The sequence below is a fragment of the Amaranthus tricolor genome, chromosome 5, assembly GCF_026212465.1.
Source record: "Amaranthus tricolor cultivar Red isolate AtriRed21 chromosome 5, ASM2621246v1, whole genome shotgun sequence".
Lineage (NCBI taxonomy): Eukaryota > Viridiplantae > Streptophyta > Magnoliopsida > Caryophyllales > Amaranthaceae > Amaranthus > Amaranthus tricolor.
This window is the reverse complement of record NC_080051.1, coordinates 27551673-27575499: the sequence shown is the minus strand read 5'-3', so window position 1 is coordinate 27575499 and position 23827 is coordinate 27551673. Positions and strand designations below refer to the sequence as shown.

Genomic DNA, 23827 nt, shown 5'->3' with positions numbered 1-23827 from the left:
GAAGGTTTGGGGTACGACCCCTTTTGGACGCAGGAATTAGTTGGAGGGTTTCTTAACTGTGCGCATCTTCTTTAATCCCTCCTTAAGGGGAACATGTATGATTTATCCGCATCTTTCAGGAAAACAAAACCACACCCAGACTCTACCTTGTGTGGGATACTGGGAGCGTCCTTTACTTTTACCTTTATCTTGGAATAGTATTTCTCTTATATTGTACAAGTTGTAAAATAAATGAAATGAGAATTTAGTTGGAGAATAAGATAAAGAACAAGTATATAACAGGAATGAGTGATTAAGATGACGGGAGAGTATAACTTTATAGATGAAATAAAAATAAGAGTGATTGTAAAAAAACAAAATAATACAAAATCAGTAAGACTAAAAAATAAAAAGCTGTGCAAATTAAGAACACTCTCAATGGTGAAGGAAAAAAATTTCTTCACTTTCTTTCTTATCCACATCATATTTTTGTGTGGAAATTTTTAACGTTGAAAAGTTATCTCATCAACGAAAAAACAAAGCAATTTTCTCACCACTTCATAAACACTAATTTATATAGAATTTAAAAAATAAATTTTTTAAGTATGTTAAAATATAGCAAAATAAGTATCTAATTATAAAGCATAAGATTTCATGACCATTGATATATTTATATATATATTTTGATAAATGTATAAAATAAAATATTTTTTACTCCTTTGTCTTCATGAGGTTGCTCCTCATGAATTGACTCGACTCACTATGATTAATAAATGATATGTGTGTATTATAGTGGAGTGTTATAGGTTTTAATATAGTATTTTACTTGTTTTAAATTACTTAAAATATAAAGATATGGATATTAATAATCCTTGCATTTAGATGAATCCAGCAATATTTCATTTAATTATGTTCGATCTTATAGATTAAAAATTTAACACAAATTAATATGATGAATGAATGACGACAAAGTTATAATATAACAAGTAATTTAATACGGATGAAGTAGAAAAAAAAAATTAAAATGTGATGATGATAAATAAGGTCATGTTCAAAAATAATTAAAGAGGAAATTAGATGGGACAAATTAAGAAATACATTTACTAAATCAGAACGATGAAGGTCTTTTCTCATTTAATTTGATGTATTTTATCTTTGGCCATAATTTTATATTCTTTAATGATCTTCTTTATAAATATATTCGTAGCAAAAGCAAAAGAATAAAAAAAGTAGAGTAATATATATTGTTTTATTTTATGACATTGAACCTTCTGGGGTCAAAAAATATTTGCTCTAATGTTATTCATCATCATCATCAACCTAATATTCCGCTCGAAAACTGGGTCCGAGTGAGGAAAGGTGACGAACAATCCATATCTATCTCCTTTGAGAGGGAATACTAGAGGAAAGTGATCAATTTTATCTTCAGAAGATGAGAGCCCTGCATAGAGAGGAATTGATTAGCACTGTTTCTTGGAGAATCAAAAACTACCTGCAGAAGAACTACAACAGCCAAAACAAAGGTTGGGATAAAATAATAGACTCGATGGGTACAAAAAGAATAGGGCCAGGTAAGTAAACAGCTAGGCATCAAGGCAAGAGAGACAACCATCATCATCATCATCATCCAATCCAGTATATCCCGCTCATAGATTAAAGCTATGGACATGGTCTGGGGAGGGAAGGACGGCGGCAACTCATACCCATACAGGAGAGCGCGGCCAAAGAAGTCCCTCAGCTCGAGAAAGATATGGAGACGTAGCTGCACGTGAAAGATAAAAAAACCTATAAATAAAAAAGTAGACCCACCTACAAAATAAAATAGAAGGGGACAAAAAAACTAATAAAGAAACGAGAGAAGCAGGATGGTAAGAACCCAAAGAAGTAATTTACGAGGGCATTAGTAATCTAAAACATGGATATGACGTCTCCAACTACCCCTATCCCTAGTCAGGCCTTCGGAGAGGTTTAGCTCACGCTAGTCAACTTTTATCTACTTATCCCAAGTTCTCCTGGGTCTTCCTCGACTCCTCTTACCCTCTATTATAATGTTTTCTACTCTCCTCACAAGGGCGGCGAAGGTCTTTCTCTGCACATGTCCAAACCATCTCAATCTATTTTCGCGCATTTTTCCAGACATAGGGACTACCCCTAGTTTGTCTCTAAACTCTTGGTTCCTAATTTGATCCATCAATGTGTGCCCACACATCCACCTCAGCATACGCATTTCTATGACTTCCATCCTATGTTCAAAAATCTTCTTAACAGGCCAACATCCGGTCCCATATAGCAGAGCAGGTGTAATTGCTGTCTGGTAGAATTTTCCTTTTAACCCACTTAGAAATTTCTTATCACATAGCACCGCGGTGGCTGCACACCACTTGATCCAACCCGCTTGTATGCGATGGTTTACATCTCCATCAATCTCTCCATCCCTTTGAATGATCGATCCCAAATACTTGTACTTGATCGTACATTTAACAACTGCTTCTCCTATGGACACCTTTGGTTCATTTACCGGTGCTGTCGCACTAAAGGCACATCGCAAATACTTAGTTTTCGCATGACTAGTGCGCAACCCTTTACCTTCTAAAGCTTCCCTCCACTCATCCAATTTATTACTAACCTCCTCTCTAGTTTCTAGCTACCAACACTATGTCGTCCGCGAAAAGCATGCACCACGGTATCGTCTCTCAAATAGATTGAGAAATCTCTTCCTTAATGACGGTAAAAATGAAAGGGCTTAGAGTCAATCCCTGATGTAGCCCAACTTTAACCAGAAACGGCTCTGTTATTGTAATATCCCAGATTTAGATTGAAAAAGGATTGATAGACTACTCATATCAACAAGGTGCATCTTCTTTTCTAGGTAGCCTATTTGCTAAGAACTCCACAGTTAAGCGTGCTTGATGATGAGCAATCTTAGGATGGGTGACCTCTTAGGAAGTTTTCTCGGGTGCGCACGAGTTAGGCCAAAGTGCGCTGGAAAGACTTGTGTTGGTTTGTGGGGCCAGTCTACAGTCTCTGTGAGTAGTCACCAGCGGTCCGAGGGGCTGGGGTGTTACAGTTATCCCCACCGGTGTTTTAATGTTAGTCGACACTCTGTCGTACATATCATGTATAGCCTCAATGTACACTGAAGAAATACCTTTAGCCTTGAGGCTATCCCATATGACGCCTCGTGGTATGCTATTATACGCTTTCTCCTAATCAATGAACACCATATGTAAATCCTTTTTTCGCTCCCTATATTTCTCCATCAGTCTCCTCAATACATGAATTGCCTTAATGGTTGGCCTTCTTGGCATAAAACAGAATTGGATCTCTCTAATCACCATTTCCTGTCTAATTCTCCTCTCTATCACTCTTTCCCACAATTCATTTTGTGGCTTAAAAGTTTGATACCTATATAGTTCCCACATGTTTCCTGTCTAATTCTCCTCTCTATCACTCTTTCCCACAATTTCATTGTGTGGCTTAAAAGTTTGATACCTCTATAGTTCCCACATACTTGCGCATCGCCTTTGTTTTTAAATAGAGGTATTAGTGTGTTGTTCTCCATTCTTCTGGCATCCTATGTGTCCTCAAAATCGTATTAAAGAGGTTCGTCAACCAACGGATGCCCTCTTCTCCTAAACCCCTCCACATCTCAATCGGGATGTTATCTGCCTGACTGCCTTTGCTCTCCCCATCTTTTGAGAGTTTCTCCTACTTCTTCTGTGGTAATAGCATTCGTTGACCCATCTTCCAATGGTCTTTGGACGTCAGAATATTGCTTATCCTCCTCCTTTGGCCCCCTAGACTCATTGAGAAGCTGAGAGAAATACTGGAGCCATCTGGTTTTGATGTCCTCTTGTCTCAAGAGGACTCTCCCTCCCTCATCCTTGATGTATTTCACTGCCTCTAAGTCTTGCCGCTGCCTGGACCTAGTACATGCCAACATAAAAATCTGCTTTTCCCCCTCTTTAGTATCAAGCTTCTGATAAAAATCCTCATAACCACGGTTTTTCGCCTCCGTTACCGCTTTCTTTGCCGCTCACTTTGCTTCTTTATAGTTCACTTTTCTATCCTATCCTCTCTTCCGTGCATGCCATAAATTCTTTAAACCTCCTATTTTTATCCTTTATCTTCTTTTCCACCTCCTCATTCCACCACCACGACTCTTTGAACACTTTTGGTTTACCCGACGACACCCCTAAGGTCTCTTTTGCCACTTTTCTAATGGTTTCTGCCATGTTCGTCCACATTTCATTTGCATCCTTTGACTGTCTTGGGAAGCCCAATAAACTTATCTTGGTTGATAGAGTTGTGGCCAAGTCCCTTTTGAGTCTCCCCCACATGATCTTTCCCCTGGACTAGAATTTCTTCTCTACGATTTTCTTACTCATCCTGAAAACCAGTACTAAAAGCCTGTGTTGGGTGGGCATCTCTATACCTAACACAACCTTACAGTCCAAGCATGATGCCCGATCTCTCTTGCGCACTAGGAAATAGTCAACTTGGGTTGCATGCCCACCACTCTTATATGTGGTCAAATGCTCATCCTTCTTTCTAAAGATCGAGTTTGCTATAACCAATTCTTTTGCTAGCGCAAAATCCAGAAAATTCTCGTCACTCTCATTCCTTGCCCCCAAACCAAACCCACCGTGTATCGAGTTATAGTTGCCTGCATCTCTGCCTATATGTCCATTAATGTCTCCTTCTAAGAAAACTTTCTCGTTTTCCGGGATAGTTCTCATGAGGTCTCCTAGGTTATCCCAGAACTCGCACTTCACCTGCTCTCCGAGACCAACTTATGGCCCGTACGCACTGACTAGCATGATCCTGTCATTACACCTCCTACTTCAACCAATTGCTTTAGGATATCATTAGACACTAGGATGCCAACCCCGTTAAGTCTGCCGTCCAGCCCTGCATACCACAACTTATATCCTTTTATACCTTTTGCTTTTTGCCCCTTCCACCTAGTCTCTTGAACATACGCTACATGAATCCTGTATTTAGAGAGCTCATGTAACAGTCCGGGTTTAAGTGACTCGGAAGATCATATGAAAATACGAACTCCGATTCACACAGCGGATACTAGGGAAGTATCTCCCCTAGGATCGTCAACGTTCCATCGATAAAGAAATAAAATAAAAGCAGAAAACAATACCAAAACGGTAGAAATAAGTCAACAGAAGTTCCAAACGTACAACTCGAGAGCCTATTGGCCTCTAGGTAAAACAAAAGAAAAATAAACGAAAACAAAAAGAAAACCAAGTCAATATTCGGTTACATAACTGTAATAATTTCAACTTAAGATCTTATTACAAAAGAAAAACATAGTCTTGATGATTACAGGTTCTAACTTGAGTCCTCACTCCATCCCCCACCTGCAAATCAACCTGCTAGCCGTCGTACAACAACAACGTAGTAAGTTCCAAAGAACAATCCAATACACGTCTGAGACTTCATACAAAATATTAGTTAGGTTGTGTACAAGCAATGTGTTTACCCTAGCATGCAATGACTCTAATTCATTCATCACTAACTTAACCCCAACTTGTAACGTAGCCCGTCCTGTTCGGGTAAAATCAAATTCATTTGGAGAATTACACATGGGAGAGCTAATCCCAAGGCAACCACCGACCAAAGACGTTGTCCGTCCTGTGTGGGTCGTCAGAGGTAAAGTAAGCATACCCCCATGGTGACCGTATTGATCCAAAACTGCCATGGGAATAATAAATGTAATAATCCAAACCAAAGTATTAACCCAAAGAGTAACAAATACACCAATCCTCAATTACCAAGTTTAACTTCTTTCAAATTATTTGAGGTGTCTAAGCCTTAAGTGATTTACAATGCCACAATTAAGATGAAACAACACCACTTTGCACAACCAATTATAGAAGTATGGTCTAAGCGTGTACCTCGAAGCGCTGCAAACAAATCGAAGTTCAACACGATAGGAATTTCACCCTCTTATGAATCGAAGTCCTAGACACCACACACATACAAAAATCACGTATTAGTACATGTTTCCACAACAAGGACATTCTACACTACCAAGGCATGACTAGACTTCATAATTTTAATTAATTAAACCTTAATCTTAAAATTTCAAAATTCCAAAATACAACCAGAAAGTTTTCTGGCCTTTTTGGACAGATTCGAAAATTCAAACGGAAAATCCGACTTTACCATTGCGTCCGGAAGACACCAATTATGTTGGGTACCAAATATCACAATTTTTAACATCCATTTACTATTTTCAATAGATTTTAGTGTTTAACGACTCTACACGATACCGATGAACAAGACGATAACAAAACGCAACCCAAAACACATGCCAACGTGGCACGCTTGTCGAGACGACATGCTGCCCCAGAAAACAGATTATATATATATATATATATATATATATATATATATATATATATATATATATATATATATATATATATATATATATATATATAATGTGAATCTGGCGTCTCCAACTATTTCTATCCCTAGTCAGGTCCTCGGAAAGGTGCAGTTCACTCAAGTCTTTCCTTAATTTGCTCAACCCCCGTTTTATTAGGTCTTGCTTGACTTCTCTTACCCTCCACTATAATGGTTTCTATCCTTCTGACAGGAGCCTCTATTGGCTTTCTTTGCACATGCCAAAACCATCTTAGTCTATTTTCGCGCATCTTAGAAGATAGTGGAGCAACCCCTAGCTTCTCTTTGAACTCCTGATTTTTGATCTCATCCATCATCGTTTTACCGCACATCCATCTCAACATTCGCATCTCTGCTACTTCCATCTTTTATTCGTGGATCATCTTTATGAGCCAACATTCTGACCCATACAAAGAGCTTTGTCGCCTAAATCTTTGTCGCAAAAAAAAAACTTATCGCCTAATTTGTCGCTAACATTAATTACAGGTAACAAAAAAATTGAATATTTGTCATTATTATTAAATAATAATAGTAATTACTATTATTATTTAACAATAACAACAAATATTCAGTTTTTTTAACAAATATACATTATTAATAATTAGTAAATTGTTAATGGTTCTTTATTAGATTGATGATTTCCTAGAAAATTAATTATCCTTTTCAAATTCTGAAAAATAGATAAAATTCTAAAAATTCATAAACGGTCCAATAATATGGAAGAACAAAAAAAACCCATAATTGAAAAATAAATGACGAACATAAACAAAAAAACCCAAAGACCCAACACAAAAAATCTAAAAAAAAAATTGAGGAACAAAAAGCATGAAAAAAAAGCGAATAACAAAAATCGAAATTGAAGAACAAAAATATGAGCAACAAAAACAACAAAAACAAAAACCCAACAACTTAAAAATGAAAAAAAAACGAAGAACACAAACTTGAATAAATGAAGAACAAAATCGAAGAACAACAACACTAAATCGAAGAAATAAAAACAAAGAACAACCACCCAAAATCGAAGAACAACAATCCAAATCGAAGCATTCAAAACTCAATATCGGGAAGATTTTTTAAAAGGTTTGAGATTAGAGAGAAGATAAGTGTTTTCTTCGAAGGAAGGAGAACAAAGGGTAGTAACTTCTATTAATGAAGTGATTAAGCTTCTTGTAGAGATAAATTTATGGGGGGTTTAGAGAATGAGAAGAAATGTATTAGAGAAGGAAGATGGAAGAATATGGAGAGAGATATGGCACAATTGAAGTATTTAGCTTATAAAGAAAATGAATTAAGTTTTGGTGACAAAATGTTTTGTCGCATAGTTTGTCACCAAAATTAAGAGACATAAAATGGCGATAAAGAGTTTGTCGCAAAAAAGTTTTTACCTTTCAATCATACTTATTCCGCCCAATTACTAAAAAATAAACCATTTAAAAAATTTTGAACAACAATTTTGACGACAAAAAATATCTTTTTGTCGCCAGACGTAGAGACAAAAGCTTTTTTTTTGTCGCCAAACTTTGTTTTTTTGTAGTGATAATTCCTACAATTCAATTCAAAAGTCCCATTTAAATTTTAACCACCATTAACAATGCATTCTTAGTTAAATTTTATTTTCAATCAACCATTTAAAATATAAATAAGTGAAATTTTATTTAATTCATCCCATTATATTTTTATTGTTATTAATTTTTTCTAATAATTCAAATATCCACAAAATGTTTTAAAAAAAAAATATTACTCGTAGTTTAAATTGAAATAAAAAAAACCCAGTATATGCCTCTAAATGATTTTTGAGAATAGTTTTTTTTTTTACTTTTTTTTTTTTGAAAATTTAGATTTTTAGATTAGTAATGAAAAAAATTTTTAGAATTTCCAAATACATACTTTCTCAAATGTATTTAGAAATATTGTAATTCCCACTAAATAAATTTTAGTTTCCAATCTACCGTCCATATAGGAACATTTTTGCAATTGCAGTGTGAACCAATATATATATATATATATATATATATATATATATATATATATATATATATATATATATATATATATATATTAACCGATAAAACTTTCTTAGTAACATTGTCATATTTTTACATTATCTTATTTCCATATATAATATGGAAAGTTTAAAATGTATTACCAGAGCATTTTCTCATACAAAATATATTTCTTAATTTCAATAGTAAATAGGATAAAATGAGTGGACGGAGCATGATGGAGCATGCCGTTTATAGCTAGAAAATTGCTTCATAGTCCCTCCCTCAATGGTCAAAAATTTTGCCACATTTTACTTTTAAATACTATTAAATGTAGTGATTTAATTATTAAAATATTTAATTATGTATAATAATAAATTATAAATAATAATAATAATAATGATTCTTGCATCATAAAACTCAAATAAAATTCAATTTAACTTCTTTTATATTTTAGCTTATAAATTAAAAATAAAATATATTCTTCATATTTTTTAAGGAAGTTCTTATTTGCCATTTTGAATGTTTTATTTGTTGGTATTCTCGTTTGCTGTTTTTGTAAAGAACTATTTATATGGCATATTTTGTCAAAAATAAACTTTTTCATCCTCAATTTAATATTTTAATAATACTTATGGTCTTTATATATTTTTCACTAACTTTATTTTAATATTTTTATATTTCTTTATGGTCCGTTCATATTTCCTTTTAACTTTATAAAAATATTCTTTTATTAGTTTTGATCCCCATATTTTTCCATAAACTTTTTTTAGTATTTTTTAATGTTTATGATCTCTATTTTTCTTATTAAATATATTTTTCAATAAAATAATACATATACCCTCTAAAAAATTCTATTTGTTAAACTAACACCAATTAATAAAATGAAAAAAATACAAATTGTTGTTAAAGACAATTTCTTTAAAAAATATATTACATAAATAGATTAAATAGCCTAATTAACACACTTAAAATAAAAAATTAGAATATAAGGTTCATATTTTAAAGTATTCTCGTCGAGACACGAACAAAAAATGTTGCAAAATATATTAATGGCTATGGCTACTCTGACTTCCTTATCCAAAGAGATAGACCTCCTCATTCAAGGGACAGATCCATTTTCTTGCACAATTTCAAGTAAGTACTAACCCATCACCGTACTACTTCATTTGTCTTATATACTTCCTGTACTTTGTACTCCATGTTTGCTTATTTGCTGCTTTAATTTCCTCTTTCCATATCTTTCATTTTTGTCCTATGCTTAAGAAATTGCTATCAATGTTTGCGGAATATCAATTCAATTGTTGAATTATTTTTCGTCATTTAATTCAGGTTGAATATTGGAATTTGAGATTCTTTTTGTAATCAAGAGGAATAATTAAACTATTGGGTGAATTCAAATTGAATTTATACTGTATTGGGTATTGAATTTGCAGTACTGTAGCAGTATTTTTGTAAATTAGCTTATTTTCTGCAACTATTGATCTGGTATATATTGTAGATGTACAATTGCTGAGTCACTGTGGACTGTGGGTAATGAGTTCTTGGAGGGCACTGCTTAACAATCTTCCTGATCGATTATTAGATTAATAAATCGAGAAACCTTTGATTTTCATTGCTGATTTGAAATGCATTTTACACTGGCTGAGGCAATTTGGAGGGAAATGGGTCATTATGTAAATCAATTAGAGATTGATTCTGATGAATCAGATACCAATGATGGCTATGATCAAGGAAATGATGAGTGTTTTGCTTGTTTGGACAACGACATTACCCATTCGACTCAAGTTAAATCGAAACCCAATGAACATTTGAGTAAGATTGCTCCTGGGAAGAGAAAGAAATCTGTATCAACATTAATGATGTTGGCTGGTCGAGAGGCGAATTATTCTGGGAGAGGGAGGTTTACATCTGCTGATCGTTGCCATGTATCTAGCCGGTATCTGCCTGTTAAAGGACCTTGGCTTGTTGATCAGATGAATAGCCGAGCATATGTTTCACAATTTTCTACAGATGGGTCTCTTTTTGTTACTGGATTTCAGGTAAATACTAAAATTCATGGGTACGGGATTACATTTTCTGAGTATCAGCTTGCTGTTATTCTTGGCGCGTTGGTCATAGGGGTCTTCAATTTATAATGATCAGTAAATTTATTATGGTTTTGCAGGGAAGTCACATTAGAATATACAATATTGATAAGGGATGGAAGTTACAAAAGAACATTATGGCTAAAAGCTTGCGTTGGACTATTACCGACACATCCCTTTCACCAAATCAGCAGAAGCTTGTGAGTGATTATGAATTGTCTTCTTTTAGTTGACTAAAATGAGCTATCTTTCATGCTGGAGGGGGAAGGGTGTTTGTTTATAAGAGATGGAGGATATATTGTTTTATTGACTTGTTAAGTTAATGATGACTACAATGTTATTTCAGGTGTACTCCAGCATGTCACCTCTTGTACATATTGTGGATATTGGTTCTGCTGCTATTGAGTCTCTTGCGAATGTCACTGTATGTTCTTCAACTTTCTACTATTTGGAGATTTCTATTTCTGTACATCTGAATACCGAACTATGTGATTCGAGTGCACTACTTGCTTTATGATGTTTATTGTTTGTAGCTATGTTACTTGAACTCGGGTACTGATGTCGGATACTAACACGTGTCCAAGTGTCGAATACGTATAAGTATTCAATTTTACGTTTAAAATGAAGTGTCTAAGTGCCATACCGATGTCTGAGGATCAAGATCGGACAGGGGTACGTGAAGCAAGATGAAGAGTCCGACTGTCCGAGTAACATAGGTTTGTAGTATACAGCTGAGACTATAAACTGAAGCTGAAGACATGGCATTCCAATTCCAATTTAGTGTTTTTGTGCTAAACATTGTAAAAAGAGTGACTTCAGTTAGCTATCACACTATTCAATATTCATGTCAGTTAAGCCTCCATAAAGTAAATTTTGTACATGTTATTGTGATTAGGATTGTTATTAACTTTTCATTGGATTGTTGGTAATGGTACTATGTTTCATTATTAAACATTTGATTTAGCAGCTGTATCATGTTGGATCCTTTGACAGACACTTGGATCCTGTGACAGACACCAAGACATTCTCAAATAGTCTTAAAAACATTGTATAAATGAGTGTCCAATCTTGTGATCCCTACTCATGTTCGATACTAGTCTGAGTAACATAGGTCAATAGAAATAATTTGGAGTGCCATTCTAGGATCTGTCTAAGATGATTGTTGTCTTGATCCTTTGCGTCATGTGATTTTAAAGGAATATGAAAAAATGGATAATGCTTATCTTATAGTGAATCCAGTATGATTGAACATGATTTGAGTTGAGATTTGGTTGTTCAGGCATGGTAGATTGCTTGTTTTAAGCTACCCCGAGTTATATCCCTACTTCTCCCTTTTCAACAGAGCCAAGTAGCATAAAGGAATAATCTAACTTAGCTCACTATATGGGGCACATGTTTTCACTTTTTCTTGGTTCAAATTACTGTAGGAAGGTTCTACTGGATTGGCTACAAAGTTAAGGAGATGATAGAGGCTTAAATTACAAAATTTGTGACATATCTCTTTTTTAAACCGAGGTTATTAATGTAAAATGTGCCTTTATGCGGTAAATGGTAAGAAAAGCTGATGTATAGACAATTCTCTTTCTCCTACGTTATTTCTCTCTCTCTCTCTCTCTCTCTCACCTCTCATCCATTGTCAGATGTTTCTTTTCCTTGAATTATGGTGAGAAGGCCTAGCTAAGAGTGATATCTGAGATCAACTTAGATTTTTTCCTGAATTGAGATTCCACAATGTTTGTGCAAGATGAACAGAAATTGATACCCCCTGCATTAAGTTTTACAGTAGGGCAAAATTGCAAAATGCTATCAGCAGGATTTCGAAATAATGAAAGATAAACATAAAATTTTCTGCCACTTTAATTGTTTTCTGTTATGATAGGAGAGAAAACTGAGGTAAGTGCTAGATAAAAGGATACGGTTTCAGAAACAACACCTCTGATTTTCCACTGTTATGTTTCATTGTAACACACTAGCTCAGCAAAATTGAAATCCGTCATGTACTTGAGTTACTCTAATTCTAGTTTTAAAGACTCTGTCTCCAAGCAACTTATTGCACTACTTTCGAGTCTTTAGTGATAAGTTAATATCTATTCTATCCGGAGAGTATTCTGGGCCTTCAGGTCTTGAATTATCTCCTCGAACTTTTTAAATTATTCCCATTTTTATGTTCTGCCGTTATTATTTTTGTGCAGGAAATTCATGATGGCTTGGATTTCTCGGAATATGGTGAAGCTGACTCTTTTGGTATTTTCTCTCTCAAATTTTCAACAGATGGCCGAGAACTTGTGGCTGGTAGTAGTGATGATGCTATCTATGTTTATGATCTTGAAGCTAATAAGCTTACCCTCAGAATATCAGCTCATATGGTACACACCTGACACCACTGGGTTTTTTTTTTTTTTTTTTTTTTTTTTTTTTTTTTTCTGTATTTTGCATTATTTTAACTTTTCTTTTCTTTTATCATGTTAATCCTACATTAATTTAGCCACTGATATTGTTGTTATTGTCACTTGGCAAAGTAGTTTTGTTTTAGCCATGATTTCCCAAAATTTGTAAGGACTAAATGCACATCATTTTGACATAAGACAAATTCTGTAATCTGTTTGTAATTGAATTGGACCTTTTACTCTTCTATCACTAGTTTAGAGGTTTTCACTTGATATGTTGCTGAAAGAATCAGTCATCAACCTGACACACCTTTTTACACATACATGTGATGTGACAGTGAGACCCTATTTTATTTCGATTGGCTAAGAGCATTGGAATAATTTGTAACAGATCAGCCCGTGATATTAACAAAAACTGACTTTATTAATGAATACAATGATACCAAGGGTCGAGTCTCCCAGACACTCCTAAGTATGGGACATTTGAGTCTCCCAAACACTCCTAAGTGTTTCCACTTCTTTCTCTAGATATTTCCTCCTCCAAAACATCCCATACTCCCTTCTATATATAAGAGATTGGATGGGAAATACAAACAAGAATAAAGGCTATTAAAAGACTAACTAACATAACAACCTAAAATACTACTCTAACTAACTTTTATTCTTTTACATTATTTAAGACCCTATGAGTATGCCATGTATGACATAATTATAGGATGTCGTATTATTTTCTGGTTCAAAGCATCGTGTAGTATGTCTTTGGTTACTGCTGTTTGAGGCTGTGACTGGGATATTTGAGGGATCTAGACTTACAATTTTTCCTAATTAAAGCATTGTGTAGTATGTTTTTGGTAACCTTATTTTGAGGCTTGGACTGGGATTTTTGAGGGAGTTGGACTAAAAGAAGGTACCTTATATGCTTAAAGTACCCAAACAGTTTGCCTCCTTCAACTTTTTATTATATTATGCTATAAGATCATTAATCAATAAAGAACGATACTTATGATTGATTGTTCATCTATCATTTAGGCCTTGTTTAGTTCACCTTGAAAAAAAGTAATCAGTAAAAATCAGTTTTAATGGGTAAGCCTCTACACTTTTGTAACTATCTTCCTTTTGTGATTTGTTTGAGAAGACTTTTGTGTTGCTGATTTCTTCACTATTCGAATGACGTTATTTGAACTATGCAATATCAATGCCAAAAGTACTTCAATTTAACTTCAACACTGTTCATAAGCTAAACTCCTGATTGTATTTATTCTCATGCGCAAATACATTTTGCATGATGAAGGATCATAGAAGTGGAGTCCTAGAGGTTTATCCGTTGTTTTTTAGTATAGATGAAAACTACTCAAAATGGATATAGTTATTAATAAGGTTGTTAGAATCGGGATCCTACTTAGCATTGATAAGGGGGTAGGATCAAAGCAGTAGGATCAGATGTTAATTGATTATAAGTTATATTTGTTCATATAAATTCATCTTTAAAGTTTTAACTTTTAAGTTGTAAATAAAGATTTATTTGAAGTCATCTTTTAATTGATTTAAAATAATATTTTTAATAATCATTTATGAACTGCGAATCAGTAAGTTAATGAATTTTCATATTTGTAATGATTATTTATTTTTAACCTATATTTATATGCAAGTAAAAGCTAGTATATAAGAATTTTTTTATGATTGAGAGTTGAGACTACCCTTAAGGGATCGTAGGATTATGTTATAATTCTATCACCTATATTCTTGATCTTAGTAGCATTATTAAAATTGTACTTAAGATCTAGATCTCTCACAAGTTTTTGGATCGTAGAGTCGTAGATGATGGTTATTGGTATTAGTTGCTACCTTCACTTTATAAAGGGCAGCTGCATGCATAAAGTGTCTTCGCAAAGTGAGGGTCTGTGGACGTCCCAACACAAAGTTGTAATCGAGGCAAACCTTACCTTATATGTTTGCAAGAGGTTGCTTCCATGACTCGAACCCTCACCTGAACCGGTGCACCAAGGCTCCCATTATTCTACTTCGCTTTTCTAAGAGGAAAGCTTGAGTTTTTCATTTTAAAAAAATTATTTACCAAGTTATTCAAAAGAATTTGGGTAAACTTTTGTTGGATGTTTGTGTTACCCTTTGTCAGGTCTTGTTTAGTGGGTGCTATATTGACTGATGAGAAAGTGTATCTTCACTGAGTTTTTGGTTGTGCAGTCGGATGTGAACACTGTTTGTTTTGCTGATGAAAGTGGCCATCTCATATTTTCTGGAAGTGACGACAATCTTTGCAAGGTAAACTTTTTAAATTATACTACATGTCTTATGACGATATTTTGGATTTGTATATTATCTAGACTATCCTGAGCAGTGAGCACACACACATTCGATTAATTATCTCCATTATATAAATATGTACTTCTTTGGCCTGCTGAATTCCTGACATGGTTTCTGCCTTTGATTATGCCACTTGTAAGACGATTAAAGAAATGATAGCTTACTTCAAAATTAAGAGGTTATAGTCTTCAAGTTGATGATGGAACTGATGAATGGCAATAATTTCCACATGCATGGACCAAGTAATTTGAATGGATTTACATGCATTGAGGTGGCTTTATATGTAGAATTGGAGATTGATTCACACGAGTTTTTGGGCTGCTGAAATTTATTTATAGATTACTTCTCCAAGTCCTAATTGCGGTAGGAGTTTGAATTGTTAACAACTAAGAAGGGATTAAGCTAGTTGGTTTAATGTTCTTAGACTGTCCTAGTTATATCAAATTATGTTTTGTTACTTCAAGTATCATTGGAATTAGTTGATTTTGAGCTGTAATATGCTTAAAATCTGCTTTTCGTTAATAGGAGTCCTATATTAGTTTTAGTGTTCTAATTAATTTAGGAGTTGAAATGAGAGTTTTTTCTGGTTCTTTTATGTTATAAATAGATTTGATTATTTGAGTTTTAAGAACAACTTTAAAGAGTTTGTTTTGTTTTCAAGTGTTTGAGTAAATAAACACAAAATTACTGTGAGGAACTTGAGAGCTAATGTCCTGGTCTGTTGGTCTATTAAATACTCATAATTGAAGTTTCTAGAGTGAATCCTTATTCCTTACTTTCAGTTAACTCGTAAACAGAGTTTTGAGTACAAAAGGATTTAACATCAAGTTCAATCCTTTTAAGTGCCAATCTTTAAGAATAAAGTATAACCCTTATATGCCTATTTGAATCTCAGTTGTTGCTTGCATGATTAAGATTGATTTAGATGAGAAGCTACTTTTTAAAATGCAAAGTTGTAAGAAACTATCTTTTGAACTTATTTTGACAAAAACCATCTTTTAAACGAATTTTTGCCGAAACTAACTTTGCTAAAGGAAGCTTTTTCCAAAAACTATTTGTTAAATTTACTTTTGTCAAAAATCATCTTTTAAAGAGCAAAGTTGCACAATACTACCTTTGAGTGGTTTGGGAGCATTTTGGTTTCTAGACATCAACTTAAACACAACATGCTGAAATGAGCATCATATACCCCATCCCTTCTTGAAATCCGTCCTTTTTTCCTCCTTTTGGGCGAGTTATTTGCTTGAATTGGGTGAACAGGGAGATAAAAGGAGGGGATAAAAAGGGAGGGGAAAGGAGGGAACATATAGGGTGTTAGGAAATTTAATGGTTGCTTATGCCCAAATCTCATAATGTAAGCCAATTTATGTCTCTAAACGACTCTAAGTTAGTGTTGGGAAAGTACATTAGCAATTTAATTTTTTTTTTTTTGATAAATGGTAGTTAAAAGATTGTTGCTCACTTGCTTGGAACCTTTGGTCTTCAAGAAGTAGTTTTCTACAGAAATCTTTATGCCAACACTGAACACTAACAGGGGATACCACTTATAAGGTTTGGCTGATATCATGGAATGCAAGTGTAACAAAATTTCGAGATGTTACCCTCTTGCTGGAAAACAATGTTATCATAACAGAATTCAGTTTAGAATAGGGAATGCAAATGCAGAATGGAACCTAACTTGGAAACGATTGTGTACAGGTTACATTATGTAAAGAAAATTAATTTAATTATAGAAGATAATAAAATTGCTTTTGTGCTTTCAAAAGTTTGTTTTTAAGCGGAGTTTTTCATGTTTCTAAGCTTTATCTCTTCGATCTCCTTCCTTCTGTCTTCTTAAATCTGTAAATGGAGGCCACAAACCTTTACAAATATTGGTTGAAGGTTTGCTAAACTGGAATGACACTTTGAGCAATTTGGGTCATGTTTTGCTAGTGATTTGAGACTGGCGTTACAGGGTCGCAAAAAGAGGCTACGTCATATGTTAAAAGTTTCTGTTCTGAAAAGAATTAGGTTGTGAGGTTGCTGAAGCTATTTTCTTATTTTCTTTATGATTCAAGCATAGTGAAGGCTAAGCTGAAGTTGCTCAACTGATGGTTACAACTGATAGTAATCTTTGTGTGTTACAACTTGCATATTGCCTTCCACCCCAAATAATAAATCACACTCCTTAAGTAATGTTCTAAAATGATCGGCACTAGTTTCCCTCAACTAGGAATTATTAAAAAGATTCTTTTATGGCAAGACAGAAACAAAAAAGTTACATAATCAAGGACACACACCTATTTGATAAGAAAACAATTATAATTACACTGATTACAGTGCTACAGGCAAGTTCCTCTGACTGACGATGAAAATGGCACAGCCACCTTATTCCACAGAATTGAGTAATTAGTACTATTCCATATTGGTGATGCCTATTACAATAATAAGATGTTTTGAGGAAAAACTCCTAAGATACGAGTATTTGTAGGTGTGGGACAGACGATGCTTTGTAGCCAGAGGGAAACCTGCAGGCATCATGGTAGGACATCTTCAAGGAATAACATTTATCGACAGCCGAGGAGATGGTCGCTATTTCATTTCAAATGGTAAAGACCAGTGTATAAAGTTGTGGGATGTGAGGAAGATGTCTTCTAATGTTACTTGGTAAGTCAACTTTACTCTCATCTAGTTTTTAAAGATTTCATTGTGCAAACATGTTACCCATACATGTCATTATCCTGAGTCCTTAACGCCATCATGCCTCGTAAATAAGAAGTGCAAATAATTTAAAAGCAATATTCATTGTAGCAATATGAGTCCGAACAAAGAATTATAAATCATTGGTTCTATCGAGAATGAACATCAAACATGTTAAACATACGATTTGCTAAATTCGTTCCTTGAGAACTACATTTATGATGTACTTGTTGTAACATGAATTATGTTACTTTGAGAACTCAATATGGTTATCGATAAACTGTTATAATTGTAGTCAAATATGGCAGATACTATAAGTCATATATTGTTAGCCCAGCACTGGATTTTTTTCACATGCCTCTTTCATTATTTGATTGGTCTTTTTTTTCAAGAAAAGCTCTTCTCCAGATTTTATGATTGTGTAGCACTATGCATATTCTGCATTAGCATTGAACTTTCGGATAATGTGATACTGACACATGCCTGCTTTTTTCCAGTGATTTTGATTCTAGGATTGAATGGGATTACCGATGGATGGACTATCCTCAGCAGGCAAGAAATATGAGACATCCATCCGATCAATCAGTTGCCACATATAAAGGACACTCAGTCTTGCGTACATTGATCCGTTGCTATTTTTCTCCGGAACTAAGGTGATGTTAATTGGCCATGTCATTCTTTTTAAGCTATGAGTTACATGTCACTTCTCAACTCACTGCTATGACCAACAAATTGCATAAATGTTAGGCTTTGCTTTCATTTTGCAGCTACAAGTACTCATATTTTCCAGAAACTAGAAGAGCTGACATTTGAACCCTTGCTTCTCGAGCTAGAACATTGAGCTCTATGAGAACTTCTATCATGTAGGAATTTTAATTCTTTGCAAGCAAAGAAGCTAGCACAATGAAAAAAATGTGCTAGTTTCTCTGCTGCCAGTGAGGACTAACTCTTAGTTCTCAGTTCATGGTTGCCTGACTGTTGCTAAATTCCCATCTCTGACTGGCTAGAGTTCTGGATGAAAACTAGTGTCTTTCTCTTTGAAAGACCATGATTAATAATAAACCTGCTTCTTACAATTTCCTTAGTTCCTCCATTTTAGATACCTTGATCTTAATTGATCTTCCTTCTTATTTCTCTTGGATATATTGCTACTCGGCAGTTGAAATGCCAATGCAATTTGTTAGCTTTTTTGACAATGACATAATTAACAAATCCTTTTTGTGTTAGCGTGACCTTCTCATTATTGGGGGACAATTGGCAAGGGGAGGAAAGGTTGATGTTATAAGAGCTAATTTAAAGCATTATAGAGGTTTGAGTGGTCAAATCATCTATTCGAAACCTTGGCAAAGTGGAGTTTAATTTAACAAGATTACCATCACTTGAATAGTTGAATACTCAAACACGAATTGGCGTCGTACCCTTATTCGTCATGTTATGCCTATTAGTTTATGATATTGGTTAAGCTTTAACAACACTTCTATATGTAAACAGTTAAAAGAATTAAAATTTGAATAATTAGTTGGGCTAATCATCCAATGCAATTAGCTAGAAAGAATAGCTATTAGCCATTTTAATTTAGCAAATAGATACCAGGGTCATTCAAGTTTCAAGTCTCATTGAAGATGTGTCAATCTTGAATTGGTTGTTCAGCTAACAAAAATGAGTGAATCTTTTTCTACTGCATAATACATTTTCATCTGTGATGGTAATAATTTTTTTGACATATGAAGGGTGGGAAATATTATTATAAGGTAAAATATCAGAAAGAGGTAAATCTTTTTCAACTGCATAATATGATTTTTTTTGTTACTGAACAAAGTAGGGAACCCCAGATATCTGCCAGAACCTCATGAAAACCCAACGAGCACACACCAAGTTTTCTTCTGTCCATTAAGCATGTCACCGAAAGAGATCTCACGCTTTTTTATTTTCACATTTTGTCTGGACTAGTATTCATATTTTTGGAGAATATCCATAATGACCCCTGCTTCACGTTCATTAGCTCTGGTTAAAAATGATACTTTCAACTGCAAAGAAAATGTGAGTAGTAGCTGGAGCATTTCTAGCTATTGACGTTACATGAAACACATTCGGGTGATAGGCTTTCTTGAACATAGCACCAAAAGCCTTAGCACAAAGAAGAAAAAGGTAAGGTGAGAGAGGATCCCCTTGACAGAGACCTCTTTCGGGCTCAATAACATTAGTAATTTGCCCATTGACAAGAAAAGAGTTAGAAATCGAAGTGACACATTTGAAAACTCTGTTTAACCGTTTGCCACTAAAGCCATTCTAATTAGAACCCATTCCAGAAAATCCCATTCAACCTTGTCATTAGCTTTGCTCATATCAAGCTTTGGGGCCATAGTACCTCTTTTCTTAGCATGGCTATTTCTCATACAGTGAAAGACCTCAGCAGCAATAATGAGATTAGACATTATCAGTGATCGGATGACCCGGTACAAAGGCACTTTGGTTGTCATCAACATTCATGGGGAGAGCGGTTTTGGGGCTGTTAAAGATCTTAGAAATGAGCTTGTAAAACCCGTTACAAAGGCTGATGGCTCTGAGATGTTTCATGTCAGTAGTTGTTTTTACTTTTGGAATCAAGAGAACATGAGTATAATTCAAACCAGTGGGGACGATATATTAACATCTGATTCTATCAAGTTGGATTATTGTTTATAACTTGACAGTTTCTAAAAAAAAGATAGTTTCTCACGAAATCTTGCTTCAAAGAGTAGTTTTCCTCAAAAATACCTCTAATAAAACATTAAGAAATCTTAAATAAAATACAAATTGCACACTGTGAATTGAGTTGATGACTATTGTGGATATTAATGACCATGTTATATAAATCCCGTAAAATGACTTTCCTGTTGTCACTTAGGTCCGCTGAAGTTTTAGGCCTGTTGAGATCAAAAGTCTGCTGAATTCACTCACTTGGCCAAAATCCTCTGGCTAGCTTCTTGAAGGCAAATTAGTCTCCAATATAGCTAAGTAGAGGAACGTCCTTCTGTGTGCATCAGTTGTGATAACTATTATTTTGAATGTTGATATCGTATTCAAGAAAATCTTTTGATCTGTTTACTAGAGCCTAACAGATTTCAATTAACATGCAGGGCCTTTGTTACATTATTTTTTTATATTTTGCTAATTTTTATATTGGTATGACATTTGACACCTATAATATTTGGCGCTCTCTTTCCAGTTCTGGGCAGAAATACATCTACACCGGATCCAATGATGGCAGTGTGTTTATATATGACGTGGTATGTCATTTAACTTTCATTTTGAGCACAAGCCAATTTTTTGAATAGCACAATTGGATGCCTGAGATAAAAGCTAATTTTGTGTGATGTTTTTCCTTATGCAATTTGATTAATTGATTGGCCATGCAAGAAAATGTGTTAAGACACTTAGTCAGCACTCTGTGTAGTCTGTACTCCCTCTGTCGTAAAATGAAATTTACACTTTCTGTTTTAGTCAATTTCCTGTTTTCTTTTAAGTGTATCTTCCCTCACTTTCATTTTATCCTTCCCCCACTCTTCTCATTTCAAGTGTTTCTTCTACTTTCTTCCAGTGTCTCCTTGTTCCCATATTCCACTGGTACAGTAACTCTAAACATCATTAGAAAACAAGTGATCGACTCAGTGAACTTCCCTTGCTTCTTGTTCGTATAAAGCCTATGTGTATTTAACTGAGCATATAAGATCTATGAGATTAGATTCTCTGTGTCTGTTAGGTAAAGCTGTGTTCATGCGAACCTTAGTTATCCTATCCAGGCGGGGGAGTCTCATTTGGAGGCGCTAGGGTTATTCATTATTATTTCATATGTTGGTAAAAGACATTCAACATGTTAAAATTGGCCATGTCTTTCACTTATGTTTTGCAATGTGAAATTTGACTTGGAAATCCCTACTCAAGCCTTCACTTGTATGAATTTCATAATGTTCTTCCCATTTAGATGATAATGCTTCCTGCACTTTAGCAGATCTACACATTATGGAAGCAGAGATATCCTTCCCAAACCAAATAGAAGAGGTTTCTTCATCCTACTAAGATATGATAGATGGCATCACATTCCTATGATCAAAAAACCCACATCCTCCTCTCCAACCTTGCATTTCCCTGATCATAAAGACATGCCCGTAGTCAACAATCACAATAACTAAAATTTATTTCAAAAACTGAAAGATACTTCAAATTACAAAGACAGCAAAGTTGTTGTATGATATGAGGGTAAATAAACTAGTGTTTGAGAGGAAAAACAAGAAGCAAGAACTACAACTTCAAAGAGTGTAGCAGAATTTCGAGCAATTAGAATAGAACAACACATATATGATGGTTATCTTGGATACTGTTCAACAAAGATTGTTTTTGTTGTGTGTAATTCAAGAAATTCCAACTTGAATCAAACACTCAATGTGTTTGCTCACACAAATTTGCTTTCACTCTCTTTATGGTTATCGCTTCTCACAACCCTTAGAATGGAGCTTACCCAATTTCCTGCACTATTAACTACCAATTTTTCGGACAATTTGCGAGTGGTCATGTCACTTACATGAAACCCGTCTCATACTCACAGTCTCACTACACAAAGTCAAATAAAAATCAAGCACATGATTAGTGAAACGATGAGTTCCCCCTCGTAGCGAAAGCTCAAATTACAAGTCAAGCTATGTAACTGAAGCCCGCGTATCATGTCGAGTATTGTACCCTTGCATATTCAACTCCTAAATGGGTGCTTGTCACACAGTAATATGCTATAAAACTTAACATTAATTCTCTTTTCTATATTGCCTGAGCAGTTCATGATTGTATCCATCTAAAATGTCGCTGATTATGTAAAGTATTATGTGAATGTGATTTGAACATTCTATTAGCTGCCATATATTATCTGATTGTGGACTATAAGAAGAATCGGCAATTTCTATTGAGAACAAATACCTAAATCCATATGCAACTTGTTTGTGGTGTTTTAGGAGAAACTCAAAACTGAGGACCACTTTTAGATCAGTTGTTATGTAGTAAATGTCCTTATCTGGATAGTGGTCTGTTTTCTGTGCTTCACAGGTAAGTGGAACTATAATAGCAAGGCTTGATCACCACAAGTCTGCAGTGCGAGACTGCAGTTGGCACCCTAATTACCCGATACTCGTTAGCTCATCTTGGGATGGAACTCTTGTGAAATGGGAGTTTCCGGGTAGTGTCGAATAAGCTTCGCCTTCAATAGATGAAAGAGCAGCATATGACTGAAAGGTCGTCCTTCACTCAACATATACAAGTATAATTTTTAAACTATGTATGTATGTTTGATTCTACACAAAACTGAACTTGCAAACGATGTTTACTACCAAGAGTCAACTGGATACAACCTATTTGGGTAAAGTTGCGTGCATTTGACCCCTAAAAAACCACCCTAGGTGGAAGCCAATTAATGGATTTGGGGTAATAAAATATTGTCGGTCGTGTAGCTACTATAATGAAAGGTATAAAAGTTTCCTTGTAGTATAATCTTTGAAAAGGCATCAAATAAGAAATGATTTTGTTATGATTTAGTTTCCTTATTGTATAATCTTACATCATTTCATGTTATGTATATAATATACTCCTTTGTACTACTGAAAGTGACATGTTGTAAGGAGACAAACGGATTAATTATTATAGTATTATATTTATAATGTCATGCAATAATTGTATTTGTGATTGAGGTTCTTTGTGTCTATACTTTGAAGATAAGGGTCATCAGAATGGGATCATCTGGTGGTCCGAATGCCCACCTAATTTGGTGTTTCATAAATGGGAATAATCTCTTTTTCATATGCCTTCTTTTTACTCTTTGTTTTGCTTTTCATATTATTCATATCAGATCAAATCTTTGATCTTCATATTCTATGATTCTAGAAAGTACCTTTGTAATGTAACCCATTCAAACTTATACAAAAGGAAAGTAATAGTAAAAGTC

General features: G+C 34.4%; 1 protein-coding gene across 1 annotated transcript; it reads left to right on the top strand.

Moving 5' to 3' along the window:
• The first annotated feature begins 9409 nt into the window (after positions 1–9409).
• LOC130812536 (LEC14B protein) lies at positions 9410–23570 on the top strand. The gene is made up of 10 exons (XM_057678041.1): positions 9410–9524; positions 9889–10429; positions 10555–10674; positions 10821–10898; positions 12667–12840; positions 15064–15141; positions 17654–17829; positions 18360–18515; positions 21071–21131; positions 22936–23570. Exons 2-10 carry the CDS (start codon positions 10016–10018, stop codon positions 23077–23079), a joined length of 1401 nt encoding a protein of 466 aa, XP_057534024.1. The 5' UTR covers positions 9410–9524; positions 9889–10015; the 3' UTR covers positions 23080–23570.
• Positions 23571–23827: the final 257 nt, after the last annotated feature.

What these genes read in the sequence shown, in the direction of transcription:
- LOC130812536 (XM_057678041.1), top strand. Translation starts at nt 10,016, where the DNA reads ATGCATTTTACACTGGCTGAGGCAATTTGGAGGGAAATGGGTCATTAT. An exon ending in GTGACGACAATCTTTGCAAG is followed by an intron (nt 15,142 to 17,653) that starts GTAAACTTTTTA and finishes GAGTATTTGTAG; the next exon opens with GTGTGGGACAGACGATGCTT. An exon ending in TATTTTTCTCCGGAACTAAG is followed by an intron (nt 18,516 to 21,070) that starts GTGATGTTAATT and finishes CTCTCTTTCCAG; the next exon opens with TTCTGGGCAGAAATACATCT.